The following is a 24,321-nucleotide window of genomic DNA, read 5'->3' as shown; positions in this document are numbered from 1 at the left end:
CTCAGCTTAAAAACCATTGCGTTGACTAAACTACAAGAGTAGCTTAATCAACAGATGAAGAGAATGTTTATCAAATTTAATTAGAAATAAAATTTTGAAGAATTTTTCTATAGAAATAAAATTTTGAAAAATTTTTCTATAGAAATAAATATTTGAGAAAATTTTCTATTGAAATAAAATTTTGAGAAATTTTCCATAGCAATAAAATTTGGAGAATTTTTTCTTTAGAAATAAAATTTTGATATATTTTTCTATAGAAATAAAATTTTGAGAACATTTTCTATAGAAATAAAATGTTGATAAAATTTTGACAAAATTTTCTATAGAAATAAAATATTGATAAATTTTTGACAAAATTTTCGATAGAAATAAAATTTTGAAAAAATTTTCTATAGAAATAAAATGTTGATAAAATTTTGACAAAATTTTCTATAGAAATAAAATTTTGACAAAAAATTTTCTGCCACCTCCGTTTCTCCATTGTTGCGTTACATCGAAGTCCCAATTTTGAAGCAAAGCAGCTGCAAGACCTACTACCTTGGCATGGTTACAGATAAGATGATCTGCATTAGCGGCAAAGATGGCAAGTCCACCTGCAATGGTGATTCTGGTGGTCCATTGGTATACAAGGATGGTGGTGTTAACTATGTCATTGGCGCTACCTCCTTCGGTATTGCCTTGGGTTGCGAAAAGGACTGGCCTGGCGTATTAACCCGTGTCACCTCCTACTTGGACTGGATCGATATTTTTCTATAGAAATAAAATTTTGAGAACATTTTCTATAGAAATAAAATGTTGATAAAATTTTGACAAAAATTTTCTATAGAAATAAAATTTTGACAAAATTTTCTATAGAAATAAAATTTTGATAAATTTTTGACAAAATTTTCTATAGAAATAAAATGTTGATAAAATTTTGACAAAATTTTTTCTAGAAATAAAATTTTGACAAAATTTTCTATAGAAATAAAATGTTGATAAAATTTTGACAAAATTTTCTATAGAAATAAAATTTTGACAAAATTTTCTATAGAAATAAAATTTTGACAAAATTTTTTATAGAAATACAATTTTGACAAAATTTTCTATAGAAATAAAATTTTGATAAATTTTTGACAAAATTTTCTATAGAATTAAAATTTTGACAAAATTTTCTATAGAAATAAAATTTTGACTAAATTTTCTATAGCAATAAAATTTTGACTAAATTTTCTATAGCAATAAAATTTTGAGAATTTTTTTTAGAATTAAAATTTTAAGAAATTTTTCTTTAGAAATAAAATGTTTAGAAAATTTTTTATAGAAATAAAATGTTGACAAAATGTTCTATAGAAATAAAATTTTGAAAATTGTTTGTATAGAAATAAAATTTTGAGAAAATTTTCTATAGCAATAAAATTTTGATAAATTTTTGACAAAATTTTCTATAGAAATAAAATGTTGGTAAAATTTTGACAAAATTTTTTATAGAAATAAAATTTTGACAAAATTTTCTATAGAAATAAAATGTTCTATAGAAATAAAATGTTGATAAAATTTTGACAAAATTTTCTATAGAAATAAAATTTTGACAAAATTTTCTATAGAAATAAAATTTTGACTAAATTTTCTATAGAAATAAAATTTTGAGAAATAAAATTTTCTATAGAAATAAAATTTTGACAAAATTTTCTATAGAAATAAAATTTTGACAAAATTTTCTATAGAAATACAATTTTGACAAAATTTTCTATAGAAATAAAATTTTGATAAATTTTTGACAAAATTTTCTATAGAAATAAAATGTTGGTAAATTTTTGACAAAATTTTTTATAGAAATAAAATTTTGACAAAATTTTCTATAGAAATAAAATGTTCTATAGAAATAAAATGTTGATAAAATTTTGACAAAATTTTCTATAGAAATAAAATTTTGACAAAATTTTCTATAGAAATAAAATTTTGACTAAATTTTCTATAGAAATAAAATTTTGAGAAATTTTTCTTTAGAAATAAAATTTTCTATAGAAATAAAATTTTGACAAAATATTCTATAGAAATAAAATATTGACAAAATTTTCTATAGAAATAAAATTTTGACAAAATTTTCTATAGAAATAAAATTTTGACAAAATTTTCTATAGAAATAAAATTTTGATAAATTTTTGACAAAATTTTCTATAGAAATAAAATGTTGATAAAATGTTGACAAAATTTTTTATAGAAATAAAATTTTGACAAAATTTTCTATAGAAATAAAATGTTGATAAAATTTTGACAAAATTTTCTATAGAAATAAAATTTTGACAAAATTTTCTATAGAAATAAAATTTTGACAAAAATTTCTATAGAAATACAATTTTGACAAAATTTTCTATAGAAATAAAATTTTGATAAATTTTTGACAAAATTTTCTATAGAAATAAAATTTTGACAAAATTTTCTATAGAAATAAAATTTTGACTAAATTTTCTATAGCAATAAAGTTTTGACTAAATTTTCTATAGCAATAAAATTTTGACTAAATTTTCTATAGCAATAAAATTTTGAGAAATTTTTTTTAGAATTAAAATTTTAAGAAATTCTTCTTTAGAAATAAAATGTTTAGAAAATTTTTTATAGAAATAAAATGTTGACAAAATTTTCTATAGAAATAAAATTTTGAAAATTTTTTGTATAGAAATAAAATTTTGATAAAATTTTCTATAGCAATAAAATTTTGATAAATTTTTGACAAAATTTTCTATAGAAATAAAATTTTGACTAAATTTTGACAAAATTTTTTATAGAAATAAAATTTTGACAAAATTTTCTATAGAAATAAAATGTTCTATAGAAATAAAATGTTGATAAAATTTTGACAAAATTTTCTATAGAAATAAAATTTTGACTAAATTTTCTATAGAAATAAAATTTTGAGAAATTTTTCTTTAGAAATAAAATTTTAAGAAAATTTTCTATAGAAATAATATTTTGACAAAATTTTCTATAGAAATAAAATATTGAAAAAATTTTCTATAGAAATAAAATTTTGACAAAATTTTCTATAGAAATAAAATTTTGGCTAAATTTTCTATAGAAATAAAATTTTGACAAAATTTTCTATAGCAATAAAATTTTGACTAAATTTTCTATAGCAATAAAATTTTGACTAAATTTTCTATAGCAATAAAATTTTGAGAAATTTTTCTTTAGAAATAAAATTTTAAGAAATTTTTCTTTAGAAATAAAATGTTGAGAAAATTTTTTATAGAAATAAAATGTTGGCAAAATTTTCTATAGAAATAAAATTGTGAACAATTTTTGTATAGAAATAAAATTTTGAGAAAATATTCTATAGCAATAAAATTTGGAAAAATTTTTCGTTAGAAATAAAATTTTGATATAATTTTTAGAAAATTGAGACTATTAAACCAAAAATATTGACAAAATATGTAGATGATCTGTTCTGTATTTTGAATAAAAATGACGTTCAGGCCACTTTATCAGCATTAAACTCCTTTGATAGACAAATTCAATTTACGATGGAAACAGAAGAGGACAACAAGTTACCATACTTAGATACTATAATTCTAAGGCACAGAAATGGAATAAAAATTAACTGGTATCAAAAGCCAACAGCCACAGGACGATTGATAAATTTCAACTCCAAACATCCTAGACGAGTTATAATGAATACGGCTACAAATTTTATACGAAGAGTACACGATATCAGCGACAAAATATTTCATAAGGACAACGAAGATAAGATAAGGACCCTATTGCGATTAAATGATTTCCCGAATAAGACGATTGACGACCTAATACAACATGTAAAAGAACAACAACATATCAAACATGACGAAATTGAACCCAAAATTTATAAACCCTTGACATATGTCCCCCAATTCTCGGAAAGATTCAAATCATCAAACATGCTAAATAAGGACAAATTTCAAATTGCACAAAGGACTCATAATACAGTAAATCAATTCTTCAGCAAGACAAAATCCAAAATTAAGAAAGAAGACAAGTCAAACGTAGTATATAAGATCAAATGCAATGGAAATGACTCTGATACTTGCCGAAAAGTATATATTGGTACAACGAAAACCAAATTAAAAACTAGACTCTCAGGGCATAAATCTGATCAGAAAGCCACTGATAAGTCCTTGGAGCAAAAGACGGCACTTGCAGCACATTGCACTTTAACAGGACACAAACCAAACTTTAAGGACGTAGATATTTTGACGCAAGAAACCAATTATAAAAGGAGATTTACTCTGGAGATGCTACATATTATAAATGTACCTGCAGAAAGACGAATGAATTTTAAGACTGATACGGACCATTGTGCACATATTTATAGAAATATTGTACAAAAATATAGAAAGACAGATTAGCTTTTAGTTGTAAATATACTCCCTTGTAAAGAAGTTCACTGTTCTTTAAATTTAAATGTAATTATCTGTGTTTTTCATGTAATGATATATTTTTTGTTAATGTGTTAAATGTTTTTTCTTTTTGTTTAAAGTAATTTCCCTGATGGCGAGCATCGGAGATGTCTCGAAATATTGGAAAATTTTAAATATAAAAATACAACTCAAAAAACAACAACATCTGTTTTTATTCACATGACCTCAAGCCGAACTAAGCAAATATAATTAAAATTGAGAAATTTGATAAAATTTTCGATAGAAATTAAATTTTGACAAAATTTTCTATAAAAATAAAATGTTGATAAAGTTTTGACAAAATTTTCTATAGAAATAAAATTTTGACAAAATTTTCTATAGAAATAAAATGTTGACAAGATTTTCTATAGAAATAAAATTTTGACAAAATTTTCTATAGAAATAAAATGTTGACAAGATTTTCTATAGAAATAAAATTTTGACAAAATTTTCTATAGAAATAAAATTTTGACAACATTTTCTATAGAAAAAAAATTTTGACAAAATTTTCTATAGAAATAAAATTTTGACAAAATTTTCTATAGAAATACAATTTTGACAAAATTTTCTATAGCAATAAAATTTTGAGAAATTTTTCTTTAGAAATAAAATTTTAAGAAGTTTTTCTTTAGAAATAAAATGTTGACAACATTTTCTACAGAAATAAAATTTTGAGAAAATTTTTTGATTGCAAAAAGATCAAAAACGGAATGGCAAACTTATTATAGTCCCATCATGAGTATAACACAGAAAAGTTTCAAGGTTTATATCTTATTCGCTTCAACATGTACACGCTTTTATAAACCATTTGATCTGTACAGTAGATAGCACAAAATAGTCGAAAATCCATGACCCAGTCAAAATTCAACATTTCCAAAAGCCGAAATATCAAAAGTCGATTAAAGTCGACTTTTGTACTAACAATGTTTAATGCGACATGTTTTGTTTTTACGATAGTGAAATAGATTTTTGTGATAATCATATAATACTCATATCTATAAAATAGTAATCCACTATGCATATGATACTCAATAATGAATCTTGAAAATATGGAAATTGAAGGCAATGTACGATTAAGTCTTGTAAACGTTTACACTCAGTGTTAATAATTTAGTAAATTGAAGTTCATACTTGTTAACTGTAGGCGATGATAGTAAATTAGAGAATTTCCAAAATTGAAGGAATTTCAAATAATTTCGGTACCATTATTATCAAATTGACAATTTGATGAGATATGAGTATAAATTGGGTGGTGCTGGCGGTGGAGTAAAGATATGTTAGTTGAAGTGTTTATATTCAAAAAATAAAATTTAAAAGTACGTAAGTAATCTGGCTATAGTGTCACTATTATTAAATGGATAAGATAATAAAATTATTGAGGGAAGTGAAAAATCAATGTTGGAAACTTCCTATATAAAGGCAGAAATTTCTATTTCTAAATCGTAGTCAATTCGTTAAGCTTTGACAATGAAAATCGCTATTGCTCTCAGTTTGTTTGTGGCCGTTGCATCGGCTGGCGTTATGCCTACCTTGCAACAACGTCTTCCATTGATGCCTGTCATGCCCTTGGAAGAGTTGGAAGGTCGTATTACCAATGGTGAATTGGCCAAGGCTGGTCAATTCCCCTATCAAGTTGGTTTGAGCTTGGTCTTCGGTAGCTCTGGTGCCTGGTGTGGTGGTACTTTGATTTCGGATCGTTGGGTTTTGACTGCTGCTCACTGTACCGATGGAGCTGATGGTGTTACTGTATACTTGGGAGCCATCGACATCAAGGACGACAACGAAAAGGGTCAACAAAGAATCTATACCTCCAAGTCCAACATTGTTATCCACGCCGACTGGGATCCCAGCACCTTGAGCAATGACATTTCATTGATCAAATTGCCCGTTTCCGTTGAATTCAACGATCGCATCCAACCTGCTACTTTGCCCAAGAAGGACGGTCATTACTCCACCTATGAAGGTGATATGGTCTGGGCTTCCGGCTGGGGTAAGGACAGTGATGCTGCCACCTCCGTTTCTCCATTGTTGCGTTACATCGAAGTCCCAATTTTGAAGCAAAGCAGCTGCAAGACCTACTACCTTGGCATGGTTACCGATAAGATGATCTGCATTAGCGGCAAAGATGGCAAGTCCACCTGCAATGGTGATTCTGGTGGCCCATTGGTATACAAGGATGGTGCTGTTAACTATGTCATTGGCGCTACCTCCTTCGGTATTGCCTTGGGTTGCGAAAAGGGCTGGCCTGGTGTATTCACCCGTGTCACCTCCTACTTGGACTGGATCGAAGAAAAATCTGGCGTTGTCAACAAATAAATTTCTCTATTCCGAAAATAAAAATCGATCGATTCATTCATCCGAATGATGATATATTAAAATAACTTTCGCTGTGTATTTTGGGGGTTTAAAGTATACATTTTACTACAAATATAAATAATTATTTGATTGAGTGACTACATACAGATCATCTAGTTTAATAGCAAAACGTATGAGAGGTTATCTTTAATGTGATAATAATATCAAATAAAAAATATGATTTTTTTGGGAATTGTTCGAAATCTGTTCAGCATAATAATTAGTTTTTGGAGTAATGGTTTATAAAAACTTTCCTTTTTTATTCCATGCCATTTATTTGGGGCCCCAATTGCTAATCTACAATTTACACTGCCTTGCTAAGAACTCATTACGCTAATGTATTTTAAAATTTACTGAAACGCTGCAAATGTACATTTGATGAAAGATGAGTTTTCTTATGTACTTTGATCTGCTGAATTCGAAAAAAAATTATGGAACAGTTTTTGAGATATCTCGTTACTTTTAGTTTTTCGCTCTTTATTTCACTAAACAAATTATATTTCGAGTTAGAGTTGGAACTTAAATGAAAGGTATTGATATGACGAATAATCGTGTATAATTGGATCTGCACGCAGACCAATTCTTTAAGTTAAAACAAGTAAGTAACGTCTAAAGTCGGGCGGGGCCGACTATATTATACCCTTCACCATTATGTGGACCAAAATTTGTGTTACCATCTCAACTCCTTCAAATATGTTGGCAGTTATTATCAAGGTTTATATTCTCGATTTGGAGTCAATTTTTTTTTTACTTATACAAAATCGCTAGAATTAAAAATTAAATCAGCTAACACCCTGGGATGAAACACAATGTTAGTAAAAAACAAGTAAGGAAAGCCTAAAGTCGGGCGGGGCCGACTATGTTATACCCTTCACCACTTTGTAGATCTAAATTTTAGATACCATATCACACCCGTCAAATGTGTTGAGGGCTATATATAAAGGTTTGTCCCAAATACATACATTTAAATATCACTCGATCTGGACAGAATTTGATAGACTTCTACAAAATCTATAGACTCAAAATTTAAGTCGGCTAATGCACTAGGGTGGAACACAATGTTAGTAAAAAACAAGTAAGGAAAGTCTAAAGTCGGACGGTGCCGATAAATTTTCGATACCATATCACATCCGACAAATGTGTTGGGTGCTATGTATAAAGGTTTGTCCCAAATACATACATTTAAATATCACTCAATTTGGACAGAATTTCATAGACTTCTACAAAATCTATAGACTCAAAATTTAAGTCGACTAATGCACTAGGGTGGAACACAATGTTAGTAAAAAAATATGGGAAACATTTAAATCTGAAGCAATTTTAAGGAAACTTCGCAAAAGTTTTTTTATGATTATCGCTCGATATATATGTATTTGATGATAAGGAAAATTACAGTCCTTTTTACAAGTTTTCGACTAAGCAGAGGCGATTTTAAAAGGGAAAATGTTGGTAATTTGACCATTTTTGTCGAAATCAGAAAAACATACATATGGGAGCTATATCTAAATCTGAACCGATTTCAACCAAATTTGGCAAGCATAGCTATAATGCTAATTCTACTCCCTGTGCAAAATTTAAACTAAATCGGAGTAAAAAATTGGCCTCTGTGGTCATATGAGTGTAAATCGGGCGAAAGATATATATGGGAGCTATATCTAAATCTGAACCGATTTCAATCAAATTTGGCACACTTGACTATACTGCTAACTGTACTTCTAGTGCAAAATTTCAACCAAATTGGGCCAAAACTGTGGCTTCTAGGACCATATTAGTCCATATCGGGCGAAACATATATATGGGAGCTATATCTAAATCTGAACCGATTTCAATCAAATTTGGCACACTTGACTATACTACGAATTGTACTTCTAGTGCAAAATTTGAACCAAATTGAACCAAAACTCTGGCTTCTAGGACCATAATAGTCCATATCGGGCGAAAGATATATATGGGAGCTATATCTAAATCTGAACCGATTTCAATCAAATTTGGCACACATGACTATACTACTAATTGTACTCCTAGTGCAAAATTTCAACCAAATTGGTCCAAAACTCTGGCTTCTGGGGCTATATAAGTGCATATCGGGCGAAAGATATATATGGGAGCTATATCTAAATCTGAACCGATTTCTTTCAAAATCAATAGGGTTTTATTCTGAACCAAAAAAGGAACACGTGCCAAATTTGAAGGCGATTGGACTTATATTGCGACCTAGACTTTGATCACAAAAATGTGTTCACAGACAGACGGACGGACGGACGGACAGACGGACAGACGGACATGGTTATATCGACTCAGGGACCAACCCAGAGCATTATTGCCAAAGACACCATGTGTCTATCTCGTCTCCTTCTGGGTGTTACAAACATATGCACTAACTTATAATACCCTGTTCCACAGTGTGGCGCAGGGTATAAATATGGGAAAATATTTAAATCTGAAGCAATTTTAACGAAACTTCGAAAAAGTTTATTTAGGATTTATCGCTCGATATATATGTATTAGAAGTTTAGGAAAATTAGAGTCATTTTTACAACTTTTCGACTAAGGAGTGGCGATTTTACAAGGAAAATTTTGGTATTTTGACCATTTTTGTCGAAATCAGAAAAACATATATATGGGAGCTATATCTAAATCTGAACCGATTTCAACTAAATTTGGCACGCATAGCAACAATGCTAATTCTACTCCCTGTGCACAATTTCAACTAAATCGGACCAAAATATTGGCCTCTGTGGTCATATGAGTGTAAATCGGTCGAAAACTATATATTGGAGCTATATCTAAATCTGAACCGATTTCAACCAAATTTGGCACGCATAGCAACAATGCTAATTCTACTCCCTGTGCACAATTTCAACTAAATCGGACCAAAATATTGGCCTCTGTGGTCATTTGAGTGTAAATCGGGCGAAAACTATATATTGGAGCTATATCTAAATCTGAACCGATTTCAACCAAATTTGGCACGCATAGCTACAATGCTAATTCTACTCCCTGTGAAAAATTTCAACTAAATCGGAGCAAAAAATTGGCCTCTGTGGTCATATGAGTGTAAATCGGGCGAAAGCTATATATGGGAGCTATATCTAAATCTGAACCGATTTCAACCAGATTTGGCACGCATGGCTACAATGCCAATTCTACTCCCTGTGCACAATTTCAATTAAATTGGGGTAAAACTCTGGCTGCTGGGACCGTATTAGTCCATATCGGGCGAAAGATATATATGGGTGCTATATCTAAATCTGAACCGATTTCAATAAAATTTGGCACACTTGACTATAGTACTAATTGTTCTTTTTGTGCAAAATTTTAAGTAAATTAGGGTAAAACTTTGGCTTCTGGGGCCATATAAGTCCATATCGGGCGAAATATATATATGGGAGCTATATCTAAATCTGAACCGATTTCTTCCAAAATCAATAGGTATCTATTCTGAGCCAAAACACATACTTGTGCCAAATTTGAAGTCGATTGGACTAAAAATGCGACCTAGACTTTGATTACAAAAATGTGTTCACGGACAGACGGACAGACGGACATCGTTATATCGACTCTAGAGCCCACCCTGAGCATTTTTGCCAACGACACCATGTGTCTATCTCGTCTCCTTCTGGGTGTTGCAAACATATGCACTAACTTATAATACCGTGTTCCACAGTGTGGAGCAGGGTATAACAAGTATATACAGCAGTAAATTCGGCCGGGCCGAATTTTAAATACCCACCACCATGAATCAAGTATAATAGTTTACTATGAAAACTCTTCGTCGTAGTGGGTTACTTGATAATATATAGAATTGTAGGGGGTTTGATGACAAATCTTTTCCCAAACGAGCCAGCTCCCGAAGACAAACTTTAAACATTCTACCTATGAAGACCAGATAAGATTCGGGATTTATGAGAACCAATTTTGTTTGAGTTTTAGAGAAAATATAAACATATCGTGTATATGTTGAAATTACGCCTTGATTTAAAATCTTAAATCTGTAGATTTTTCCGCATTTATTTAAATACGATGAGTAAAATCTGGAACTTTTACTTTCAGTGTGAAGCAATTTTCATGAGCAGTGCGCCTGCTATACCCTGAAACAAGTGTTTTCTTTTTTTGAGAAACGTAATTTTAGACAAGCAAAGTTTTCTTTTGACACACATTTTAGAGGCAATCGTTGAATAAACTAAAACACTTTATAAGAAAAAGAAATTTCGTTTGTCTAAAATTTTATTATAGATTACTAATTTCCAGCAAATCGGATAAAAACTACGGATTCTAGTAGCCCAAGAAAAAAGCCGGGAGATCGGTGTATATGGGGGCTATACCAAAAAATGGACCGATATACCTCAATTTCGGCACTCTTATTTGTGGTCTAAAAATACCTCTAGATTTCGAATTTCAGGCAAATCATGTAATAAATACAGTTTATTGTAGCTCAAGAATTTCAGGCAAAGCGGATGGTAAATATAGTTTCTAGAAGCCCAAGAAGCAAAATGGGAGATCGGTCAATATGGGGGCTATACCAAAAGATGGACCGATGGGCACCATTTGCGGCACACCTTTTTATGGTCCCAAAAGAACTCTAGATTTTCAATTTCAGGAAAATCTGATAGAAAATATAGTTTCTAGAAGCCCAAGAAACAAAATCGGGAAATCAGTCTCTATGGGGGCTATATCAAAACATGGACCGATGAGCACCATTTTCGGCACACCTTTTTATGGTCCTCAAATACCTCTAGATTTCCAATTCCAGGCAAATCGGATGGTAAATATAGTTTCTAGAAGCCCTAAAAGCAAAATCGGGATATCGGTCTATATGGGGGCTATACCAAAACATGGACCGATGGCACCATTTTCGGCATACCTTTTTATGGTCCTCAAATACCTCTAAATTTCCAATTTCAGGCAAATTGGATAAAAACTACGGTTTTTATAGGCCCAAGACTCCAAATCGGGAGGTTGGTTTATATGGGGGCTATATCAAAACATTGACCGATGCGGACCATTTTCGGCACACCTCTTTATGGTCCCAAAATACCTTTAAATTTTCAATTTCATATAAATCGGATAGAAAATACTGTTTCTAGACGCGTAAGAAGCAAAATGGGGAGATCGGTCTATATGGGGGCTATACCAAAACATGGACCGATATGGACCATTTTCGACACACCTCTTTATAGTCCCACAATACCTCTAGATTTCCAATTTCAGGCAAATCGGATGGTAAATATAGTTTCTAGACGCCCAAGAAGCAAAATCGGGAGATCGGTCTATATGGGGGCTATATCAAAACGTGGACCGATACGAACGATTTTCGACACACCTCCTTATGGTCCTAAAATGCTTCTAGATTTTCAATTTCATACAAATCGGATAGAAAATACTGTTTCTAGACGCCTAAGAAGCAAAATCGGGAGATCGGTCTATATGGGGGCTATACCAAAACATGGACCGATATAGACCATTTTCGACACACCTCTTTATGGTCCCAAAATACCTTTAGATTTTCAATTTCATATAAATCGGACCTCTTTATAGTCCCACAATACCTCTAGATTTCCAATTTCTGGCAAATCGGATGGTAAATATAGTTTCTAGACACCCAAGAAGCAAAATCGGGAGATCGGTCTATATGGGGGCTATATCAAAACGTGGACCGATATGAACGATTTTCGACACACCTCCTTATGGTCCTAAAATACCTCTAGATTTTCAATTTCATACAAATCGGATAGAAAATACTGTTTCTAGACGCCTAAGAAGCAAAATCGGGAGATCGGTCTATATGGGGGTTATACTAAAACATGGACCGATAAGGACCATTTTCGACACACCTCTTTATGGTCCCAAAATACCTCTAGATTTCCAATTTCAGGCAAATCTAATAAAAACTACGGTTTTTATAGGCCCAAGACCCCAAATCGGGAGGTCGGTTTATATGGGGACTATATCAAAACGTGGACCGATATAGCCCATCTTTGAACTTGACCTGCCTGCAAACAAAAAACTAATCTGTGCCAAATTTCGGGACGATAGCGCCATTATTGAAGGCTGTAGCGTGATTACAACAGACGGACATGCTTATATCGTCTTAGAATTTCTCCCTGATCAAGAATATATATATATATATATATATATATATATATATATATATATATATATATATATATATATATATATATATATATATATATATATATATATATATATATATATATATATATATATATATATATATATATATATATATATATATATATATATATATATATATATATATATATATATATATATAAATATGATACATACTACCATATTTCCCCTACTCTGACGTACATATGTTATATATGGGATATCTAAATATAACCGATTTTTACCAAATTTGATATGCATAGTTAGAATAATAATCCTGCTATCTCAGCAAAAAACGTAAATGGGAGAATAATTTTTGCCCCCGTGGTCATATGGGTATAAACCGGGCGAAAGATATATATGGGAGCTATATCTAAATCTGAACCGATTTCAACCAAATATGGCACGCTTAACGATATGGCACGCAACCACGCATAGCTACAATGCTAATTCTACTATCTGTGCAAAATTTTCACTAAATCGGAGTTAAAAATTGGCCTCTGTGGTCATATGAGTGTAAATCGGGCGAAAGCTATATATTGGAGATATATCTAAATCTGAACCGATTTCAACCAAATTTGGCACACATAGCTATAATGCTAATTCTACTCCCTGTGCAAAATTTCAACTAAATCGGAGCAAAACATTGGCCTCTGTGGTCATATGAGTGTAAATCGGGCGAAAGCTATATATGGGAGCTATATCTAAATCTGAACCGATTTCAACCAAATTTGGCACGCATAGCTACAATGCTAATTATACTCCCTGTGAAAAATGTCAACTAAATCGGAGCAAAAAATTGGCCTCTGTGGTCATATGAGTGTAAATCGGGCGAAAGCTATATATGGGAGCTATATCTAAATCTGAACCGATTTCAACCAGATTTGGCACGCATGGCTACAATGCCAATTCTACTCCCTGTGCACAATTTCAACTAAATCGGACCAAAAAATTGGCCTCTGTGGTCATATGAGTGTAAATCGGCCGAAAGCTATATATTGGAGCTATATCTAAATCTGAACCGATTTCAACCAAATTTGGAACGCATAGCTACTATGCTAATTGTACTCCCTGTGCAAAATTTCAACTAAATCGGAGTTGAAAATTGGCCTCTGTGGTCATATGAGTGTAAATCGGGCGAAAGCTATGTATGGGAGCTATATCTAAATCTGAACCGATTTCATTCAAATTTGGCCACTTACCGATAATGTTAAACGTACTCCTTGTGCAAAATTTGAACCAAATCACGGCAAAACTCTGGCTTTTGAGGCCATATAAGTTCAAATCGGACGAAAGATATATATGGGAGCTATATCTAAATTTGAACCGATTTCAATCAAATTTACCAAGCATTGGTAGAATGTCAATTCTACTCTTTATGCAAAATTTTACGTAAATCGCTAGTAAACTTTGGCCTCTGTGGTCATATGAGTCTAGGTTAGGTTAGGTTAGGTTAGGTGGCAGCCCGATGTATCAGGCTCACTTAGACTATTCAGTCCATTGTGATACCACAGTGGTGAACCTCTCTCTTATCACTGAGTGCTGCCCGATTCCATGTTAAGCTCAATGACAAGGGACCTCCTTTTTATAGCCGAGTCCGAACGGCGTTCCACATTCCAGTGAAACCACTTAGAGAAGCTTTGAAACCCTCAGAAATGTCACCAGCATTACTGAGGTGGGATAATCCACCGCTGAAAAATTTTTTGGTGTTCGGTCGTAGCAGGAATCGAACCCACGACCTTGTGTATGCAAGGCGGGCATGCTAACCATTGCACCACGGAGGCTCCCTCATATGAGTCTAAATCGGACGAAAAATATATATGGGAGCTATATCTAAATCTGAACCGATTTAGCTGATATTTTGCAAGTTTTTCGAGACTCATAAAATATTCGGATGTACTAAATTTGAAGAACATTGGTTGATAAACACGCCAACTATGACCAGATCGGTGATAAATATATATGGCAGCTATATCTAAATCTGAACCGATTTTTTCCAAAATCAATAGCGATTGTCTTTGTTCCAAAAAACGACCCTATGCCAAATTTTAGGACAATCGGACTAAAACTGCGAGCTGTACTTTGCACACAAAAATACATCAACAGACAGACAGACGGACAGACAGACGGACATCGCTAAATCGACTCAGAATTTAATTCTAAGACGATCGGTATACTAAACGATGGGTCTCCGACTTTTCCTTCTTGGCGTTACATACAAATGCACAAACTTATTATACCCTGTACCACAGTAGTGGTGAAGGGTATAAATAAGGGAAACATTTAAATCTGAAGCAATTTTAAGGAAACTTCGCAAAATGATTTATCGCTCATATGTATTAGAAGTTTAGGAAAATTAGAGTAATTTTTACAACTTTTCGACTAAGCAGTGGCGATTTTACAAGGAAAATGTTGGTATTTTGACCATTTTGGTCGAAATCAGAAAAACATATATATGGGAGCTATATCTAAATCTGAACCAATTTCAACCACGCATAGCTACAATGCTAATTCTACTCTCTGTGCAAAATTTTAACTAAATCGGAGTTAAAAATTGGCCTCTGTGGTCATATGAGTGTAAATCGGGCGAAAGCTATATATTGGAGATATATCTAAATCTGAACCGATTTCAACCAAATTTGGCACGCATAGCTATAATGCTAATTCTACTCCCTGTGCAAAATTTCAACTAAATCGGAGAAAAACATTGGCCTCTGTGGTCATATGAGTGTAAATCGGGCGAAAGCTATATATGGGAGCTATATCTAAATCTGAACCGATTTCAACCAAATTTGGCACGCATAGCTACAATGCTAATTCTACTCCCTGTGCAAAATTTCAATTAAATGGGAGTAAAAGATTGGCCACTGTGGTCATATGAGTGTAAATCGGGCGAACGATATATATGAGAGCCATATCTAAATCTGAACCGATTTCAATAAAATTTGGCACACTTGACTACACTACTAATTGTACTCCTAGTGCAAAATTTCAACAAATTTGGGTAAAACTCTGGCTTCTGGGACCGTATTAGTCCATACCGGTCGAATAAATATAGGAGCTATATCTAAATCTGAACCGATTTCAATAAAATTTGGCAGACTTGACTACAGTACTAATTGTTCTTCTTGTGCGAAATTTTAAGTTAATTAGGGTAAAACTCTGGCTTCTGGGGCCATATAAGTCCATATCGGGCGAAATATATATATATATGGGAGCTGTATCTAAATCTGAAACGATTTCTTCCAAAATCAATAGGGTTCTATTCTGAGCCAAAACACATACTTGTGCCAAATTTGAAGTCGATTGGACTAAAACTGCGACCTAGACTTTGATTACAAAAATGTGTTCACGGACAGACGGACATGGCTACACGCAGAGAAGAAACATGATTGTCACAATCATATTCGAAGAGCAAAATAATATGATAGCAGCTATTTTTGCGACGACCAGTAACATTTTAACCTGCAACCATGGTGGCTCAGTGAACATGGTTCTAAGAAAAATACAATTGTCCTCATCTAAAATGTTATTATATTGATAAAAAGAATTTTGTTTCCATTAAAAGACAATGGTCACGATCTAAAATGTTATGTTATTCGTCAAAAACGTTTTTTTTTCTAGTTAAAAGAACATGGTCACAACCTAAAATGTTTTGATTTTTATGAAAAAACTTTTTTCGTCGTCGAAAAAAGGACGCCACTTGAGAAAAGAAAACGCAAAATCAACTTTATTTATTTGTTTTTATTTATTTATAAACGAATTCTTTTTTTTTGTATTTATAATGTCGTGCAAGCAAACATCACATATTTTTACACACTCACTCTAATTTCAACAATAAGAAATCATTCCATATTTACTTCGTGCCCATCAAATGTACAAACACAGACATCATATAACTGCAAATAAAAATAAATTATACCATATGTCAAAATGCTGAACAAAAACCAGGTACATTTGTTTCAATTACACTTTCCTTTTTTGTAAAACCACGTGCCATTTCTGAATAAATAAATTAACACAAAACACAATAATTCCGTATTCTCCGTCCATTCCAAGAAACAATCAACACACGACTGACGCGCAAAATGAAAATCGTGTGTACCTGCTCAATGTTTTTATTAAATTCTTGTCACTGCAAAAAAAATTAAAAAATTAAATGGTCACGAAAACAATGTACATGGTCTTTATGGCCATGTAATGGTTGTAGACATGTCTATACGTAAAATATAAAAATACTTTTTTCTCTGCAAAAAAGTAAAAAAAATTGAATGGTCAGGTACATGATTTTCCTGACCATATAATGGTCTCAAATTCTATCATTTAAATAATAGAACATGTTTGCGGCATTTGAGAACCATTTAAATGCTTATTGCCAACATATATTTTTCTCCGCTCGAAAATTATTTTTACAAAGACAATACATGGTTTTCGCGACAATTACATACTCTAAATAAGTATTAAATGGATGCGGCAACCATGTCCAAACATGTTTTTTCTGTGCGTGTATATCGACTCAGGAGCCCACCCTGAGCATTTTTGCCAAAGACATCATGTGTCTATCTCATCTCCTCCTGGGTGTTGCAAACATATGCACTAACTTATAATACCCTGTCCAACAGTGTGGCGCAGTGTATAATTATGGATATTTATACCCTGCGCCACACTGTGGAACGGGGTATTATAAGTTAGTGCATATGTTTTTTATACCCTGCGCCACACTGTGGAACAGGGTATTATAAGTTAGTGCATATGTTTGCAACACCCAGAAGGAGACGAGATAGACTCATGGTGTCTTTGGCAAAAATGCTCAATCAGCTTTTTAAATGGAAAAGTTTTTGGTGATATTTTTTTCTGTGTATGCCATTTAAAAACGTTTTAACGACATTTTGAACTATGAGAACAAAACGACTTCATTGAAAAGTGTATCGACTTTTGGACCAGGAAAAAAACTTTATATCAGAGAAATCTTTGGCCTCATGACAATATTTTTTTTCAGTGCAGTCTAAATTAATGCATATGCAAAAATACAAATTGAAATTGTTGGAAAATTTATTTCATCAACATTGAATGAAGAATTAGTTGTTGACAATACTAGAAAATTCTTTGATCCACCTGGTCAGCGATTTTGGCTTTGCGAGGCAATAACAAAAGAAATAGCACCAATGTTGGTAGTTCGATTTCCCCCTCTTTATATACCAAGGTAGGTGTTTATATTCCAAAAATATACATATTTAAAAATACGTAAATAATTTGGCTATAGTGTCAATATTATTAAATGGATAAGATAATAAAAGTTATCGAAAGAAATCAATAATAGAAACTTCCTATATAAAGGCAGAAATTTCTATTGCTAAATCGTAGTCAATTCGTTAAGCTTTGACAATGAAAATCGCTATTGCTCTCAGTTTGTTTGTGGCCGTTGCATCGGCTGGCGTTATGCCAAGCTTGCAACAACGTCTTCCATTGATGCCTGTCATGCCCTTGGAAGAATTGGAAGGTCGTATTACCAATGGTGAATTGGCCAAGGCTGGTCAATTCCCCTATCAAGTTGGTTTGAGCTTGGTCTTCGGTAGCTCTGGTGCCTGGTGTGGTGGTACTTTGATTTCGGATCGTTGGATTGTAACTGCTGCTCACTGTACCGATGGAGCTGATGGTGTTACTGTCTATTTGGGAGCCATCGACATCAAGGACGACAACGAAAAAGGTCAACAAAGAATCTACACCTCCAAGTCCAACATTGTTATCCACGCCGACTGGAATCCCAGCACCTTGAGCAATGACATCTCATTGATCAAATTGCCAGTTTCCATTGAATTCAACGATCGCATCCAACCTGCTACTTTGCCCAAGAAGGACGGCCATTACTCCACCTATGAAGGTGATATGGTCTGGGCTTCCGGCTGGGGTAAGGACAGTGATGCTGCCACCACCGTTTCTCCATTGTTGCGTTACATCGAAGTCCCCATTTTGAAGCAAAGCAGCTGCAAGACCTACTACCTTGGCGTGGTTACCGATAAGATGATCTGCATTAGCGGCAAAGATGGCAAGTCCACCTGCAATGGTGATTCTGGTGGTCCATTGGTATACAAGGATGGTGGTGTTAACTATCTCATTGGCGCTACTTCCTTCGGTATTTCCTTGGGTTGCGAGAAGGGCTGGCCTGGTGTATTCACCCGCATCACATCCTACTTGGACTGGATCGAAGAAAAATCTGGTGTTGTCAACAAATAAATTTCTCTACTCCGAAAATAAAGATCGATCGATTCATTCATACGAATGATGGTATATTAAAATAACTTTCTTTGTATATTTTCGTGGGTGGAAGGATATATTTTAATACAAACACAAATAATTGTTTGGTTGAGTGGCTACATGCAAATCATATTGTTTATTTGCCAAGCATATAACAGATATTCAAGCGCTATGGTTGGCAGTCTTTGGGACTCGTCCGCCTAGCAGATGAGCCATACGTTGATCAGCCATTTGATTGAGATACCTGCGGTTTCTCATGGCTGGTTTTACATTGAAAAACACAAACTCTTATTATTTAAAATTCCCACAAAGCAACGAACCAATAAATATTTGTGATCGCTCATTTTCAACTTTCCATGAGACATGTACAGTGTGGCTGATAGGTATTGTAGCCAACTTAAGGTTGCTATCATTTCTAAGCCGCTCGTCTGACAACTGACAGATTTATTCCAGTGACAGTTCACTTTATTGTTTACGAGCTTATAACGTTTGTTTTTTTTTTTTTTTTTGATAAAAAAGTGAAAATTTCTTACTTGTGATCACGTTTTTATGGCTCATAAATAATCTACAAACGTTTTGAGAAAATTTTATCAAAAATTTACAAAAAAATTATTTTACAAAATTTTAATTCTATAGAAAATTTTGTCAAAATTTTATTTCTATAGAAAATGTTGTCAAAATTTTATTTCTATAGAAAATTTTGTAAAAATTTTATTTCTATAGAAATTTTATTTCTATAGAAAATTTTGCCAAAATTTAATTTCTATAGAAAATTTTGTCAAAATTTAATTTCTATAGAAAATTTTGTCAAAATTTTATTTTAGTAGAAAATTTTGTCATAATTTTATAATTTTGCAAACTTTTATTTCTATAGAAAATGTTGGTTAAATTTAATTTCTATAGAAAATTTTGTCAAAATTTAATTTCTATAGAAAATTTTGTCAAAATTTTATTTTAGTAGAAAATTTTGTCAACATTTTATTTCTATAAAAAATTTTGCAAAATTTTATTTCTATAGAAAATTTTGTCAAAATTTTATTTCTATTGAAAATTTTGTCAAAATATTATTTTAGTAGAAAATTTTGTCAAAATTTTATTTCTATAGAAAATTTAGTCAAAATTTTATTTCAGTAGAAAATATTGTCAAAATTTTATTTCCATAGAAAATTTTGTCAACATTTTATTTCTATAGAAAATTTTTGCAAAATTTTATTTCTATAGAAAATGTTCGTTAAATTTTATATCTATAAAAATTTGGTCAAAATTTTATTTCTATAGAAAATTGTGTCAAAATTTTATTTCTATAGAAAATTGTGTCAAAATTTAATTTCTATAGAAAATTTTGTCAAAATTTAATTTCTATATAACATTTTGTCAAAATTTTATTTCAGTAGAAAATTTTGTCAAAATTTTATTTCAGTAGAAAATATTGTCAAAATTTTATTTCTATAGAAAATTTTTGCAAAATTTTATTTCTATAGAGAATTTTGTCAACATTTTATTGTAGTGGAAAATTTTGTCAAAATTTTATATCTATAAAAAATTTTTGCAAAATTTTATTTCTATAAAAAATTTTGTCAAAATTTTATTTTAGTAGAAAATTTTGTCAAAATTTTATTTTAGTAGAAAATTTTGTCAACATTTTATTTCAGTAGAAAATATTGTCAAAATTTTATTTCCATAGAAAATTTTTGCAAAATTTTATTTCTATAGGAAATTTTGGTAAAAGTTTATTTCTATAGAAAATTTTGTCAGAAGTCTATTTCTATAGGAAATTTTGGTAAAAGTTTATTTCTACAGAAAAATTTTAGCAAACTTTTGTCAAAATTTTATTTCTATAGAAAATTTTGTTAAAATTTTGTCAAAATTTTATTTCTATAAAAAATTTTTGCAAAATTTTATTTCTATCGAAAATTTTGTCAAAATGTTATTTCTATCGAAAATTTTGTCAAAATTTTTTTCTATAGAAAATTTTGTCAAAATTTTATTTTTATAGAAAATTTTGTCAAAATTTTATTTCTATAGAAAATTTTGTCAAAATTTTATTTCTATAGGAAATTTTGTCAAAATTTTATTTCTATAGGAAATTTTGGTAAAAGTTTATTTCTATAGAAAATTTTGTCAAAAGTCTATTTCTATAAGAAATTTTGGTAAAAGTTTATTTCTATAGAAAATTTTGGCAAACTTTTGTCAAATTTTTATTTCTATAGAAAATTTTGTCAAAATTTTATTTCTATATAACATTTTGTCAAAATTTTATTTTAGTAGAAAATTTTGTCACAATTTTATTTCAGTACAAAATATTGTCAAAATTTTATTTCTATACAAAATTTTGTCAAAATTTAATTTCTATAAAAAATTTTGTCAAAATTTTATTTTAGTAGAAAATTTTGTCAACATTTTATTTCTATAAAAAATTTTTGCAAAATTTTATTTCTATAGAAAATTTTGTCAAAATTTTATTTTAGTAGAAAATTGTGTCAAAATTTTATTTCAGTAGAAAATATTGTCAAAATTTTATTTCTATAAAAAATGTTTGCAAAATTTTATTTCTATAGAAAATTTTGTCAAAATTTTATTTATAAAAAAAAGTTTATTTCTATAGAAAAATTTGTCAAAATTTTATTTTAGTAGAAAATTTTGTCAAAATTTTATTTTAGTATAAAATTTTGTCAAAATTTTATTTCAGTAGAAAATATTGTCAAAATTTTATTTCCATAGAAAATTTTGTCAACATTTTATTTCTATAGAAAACTTTTGCAAAATTTTATTTTTATAGAAATTTTATTTCTATAGAAAATTTTGCCAAAATTTAATTTCTATAGAAAATTTTGTCAAAATTTAATTTATATAGAAAATTTTGTCAAAATTTTATTTTAGTAGAAAATTTTGTCAAAATTTTAGTTCTATAAAAAATTTTTACAAAATTTTATTTCTATCGAAAATTTTGTCAACATTTTATTTCTATAGAAAATTTTTGCAAAATTTTATTTCTATAGAAAATGTTGGCTAAATTTTATATCTATAGAAAATTTTGTCAAAATTTTATTTTAGTAGAAAATTTTGTCAAAATTTAATTTCTATATAATATTTTGTCAAAATTTTATTTTAGTAGAAAATTTTGTCAAAATTTTATTTCAGTAGAAAATATTGTCAAAATTTTATTTCTATAAAAAATTTTTGCAAAATTTTATTTCTATACAAAATTTTGTCAAAATTTAATTTCTATAGAAAATTTTGACAAAATTTTATTTTAGTAGAAAATTTTGTCAAAATTTTATTTATATAAAAAATTTTTGCAAAAGTTTATTTCTATAGAAAATTTGGTCAAAATTTTATTTTAGTAGAAAATTTTGTCAACATTTTATTTCTATAAAAAATTTTTGCAAAATTGTATTTCTATAGAAAATTGTGTCAAAATTTTATTTTAGTAGAAAATTGTGTCAAAATTTTATTTCAGTAGAAAATATTGTCAAAATTTTATTTCTATAAAAAATTTTTGGAAAATTGTATTTCTATAGAAAATTGTGTCAAAATTTTATTTTAGTAGAAAATTGTGTCAAAATTTTATTTCAGTAGAAAATATTGTCAAAATTTTATTTATATAAAAAATTTTTGCAAAAGTTTATTTCTATAGAAAATTTGGTCAAAATTTTATTTTAGTAGAAAATTTTGTCAAAATTTTATTTTAGTAGAAAATTTTGTCAAAATTTTATTACAGTAGAAAATATTGTAAAAATTTTATTTCCATAGAAAATTTTGTCAACATTTTATTTCTATAGAAAATTTTTGCAAAATTTTATTTCTATAGAAAATGTTGGTTAAATTTTATATCTATAGAAAATTTGGTCAAAATTTTATTTCTATAGAAAATTGTGTTAAAATTTAATTTCTATAGAAAATTTTGTCAAAATTTAATTTCTATATAGCATTTTGTCAAAATTTTATTTTAGTAGAAAATTTTGTCAAAATTTTATTTCCATAGAAAATTTTGTCAACATTTTATTTCTATAGAAAATTTTTGCAAAATTTTATTTTAGTAGAAAATTTTGTTAAAATTTTATTTCTATAAAAAATTTTTGCAAAATTTTAAAATTTTGTCAAAATTTTATTTTAGTAGAAAATTTTGTCAAAATTTTATTTCAGTAGAAAATATTGTCAAAATTTTATTTCCAACATTTCAACATTTTATTTCTATAGAAAATTTTTGCAAAATTTTAGTTTAGTAGAAAATTTTGTCAAAATTTTATTTCAGTAGAAAATATTGTCAAAATTTTATTTCCAACATTTCAACATTTTATTTCTATAGAAAATGTTTGCAAAATTTTATTTCTATAGAAAATGTTGGTTAAATTTTATATCTATAGAAAATTTGGTCAAAATTTTATTTCTATAGAAAATTGTGTTAAAATTTAATTTCTATAGAAAATTTTGTCAAAATTTAATTTCTATATAGCATTTTGTCAAAATTTTATTTTAGTAGAAAATTTTGTCAAAATTTTATTTCCATAGAAAATTTTGTCAACATTTTATTTCTATAGAAAATTTTTGCAAAATTTTATTTCTATAGAAAATTATTTTCAAATTTTTATTTTTATTCGACAAAAGAAATTTCCCTTTTTTACAAAGCATTTTCTTTAGGAGTAAATGTGTCCGACTTTACGAAAAGCGTTTTAACGATTGTCTCTAATCTGTTTTATTTGCATTTAAAGAAATGTTAAAAAAAATCTTTTCTTTCAGTGTAGAATATTCGTGACTACTCAGATCTTAAAATGTTTTTCAAACGACTCTAGGTTAGGTTAGGTTAGGTTAGGTTAGGTGGCAGCCCGATGTATCAGGCTCACTTAGACTATTCAGTCCATTGTGATACCACATTGGTGAACTTCTCTCTTATCACTGAGTGCTGCAGCTCAATGACAAGGAACCTCCTTTTTATAGTCGAGTCCGAACGGCGTTCCACATTGCAGTGAAACCACTTAGAAAAGCTTTGAAATCCTCAGAAATGTCACCAGCATTACTGAGGTGGGATATTCCACCGCTGAAAAACATTTTGGTGTTAGGTCGAAGCAGGAGTCGAACCCACGACCTTGTGTATGCAGGGCGGGCATGCTAACAATTACACCACTGTGGCTCCCCAAACGACTCTAAATAAAGGCATATGCAACAA

General features: G+C 29.9%; 2 protein-coding genes across 2 annotated transcripts; both read left to right on the top strand.

Annotated features, from left to right (window-relative positions):
- The first annotated feature begins 5,865 nt into the window (after window positions 1-5,865).
- Window positions 5,866-6,793, top strand: LOC142236184 (brachyurin-like). Its single transcript, XM_075307440.1, has one exon. It carries the CDS (start codon window positions 5,880-5,882, stop codon window positions 6,726-6,728), a length of 849 nt encoding a protein of 282 aa, XP_075163555.1. The 5' UTR covers window positions 5,866-5,879; the 3' UTR covers window positions 6,729-6,793.
- An 11,479-nt stretch (window positions 6,794-18,272) lies between these two features.
- On the top strand, window positions 18,273-19,198 carry LOC142233660 (brachyurin-like). The gene has a single exon (XM_075304658.1). It carries the CDS (start codon window positions 18,285-18,287, stop codon window positions 19,131-19,133), a length of 849 nt encoding a protein of 282 aa, XP_075160773.1. The 5' UTR covers window positions 18,273-18,284; the 3' UTR covers window positions 19,134-19,198.
- The last annotated feature ends 5,123 nt before the right edge of the window (window positions 19,199-24,321 follow it).

The sequence above is a fragment of the Haematobia irritans genome, chromosome 4 (assembly GCF_050003625.1).
Source record: "Haematobia irritans isolate KBUSLIRL chromosome 4, ASM5000362v1, whole genome shotgun sequence".
Classification (NCBI taxonomy): domain Eukaryota; kingdom Metazoa; phylum Arthropoda; class Insecta; order Diptera; family Muscidae; genus Haematobia; species Haematobia irritans.
Note: the sequence above shows the minus strand (reverse complement) of the source record. Positions and strands in the feature narration are given on the sequence as shown.

Coding starts and splice junctions, on each gene's coding strand:
- LOC142236184 (XM_075307440.1), top strand. CDS start 5,880: ATGAAAATCGCTATTGCTCTCAGTTTGTTTGTGGCCGTTGCATCGGCT.
- LOC142233660 (XM_075304658.1), top strand. CDS start 18,285: ATGAAAATCGCTATTGCTCTCAGTTTGTTTGTGGCCGTTGCATCGGCT.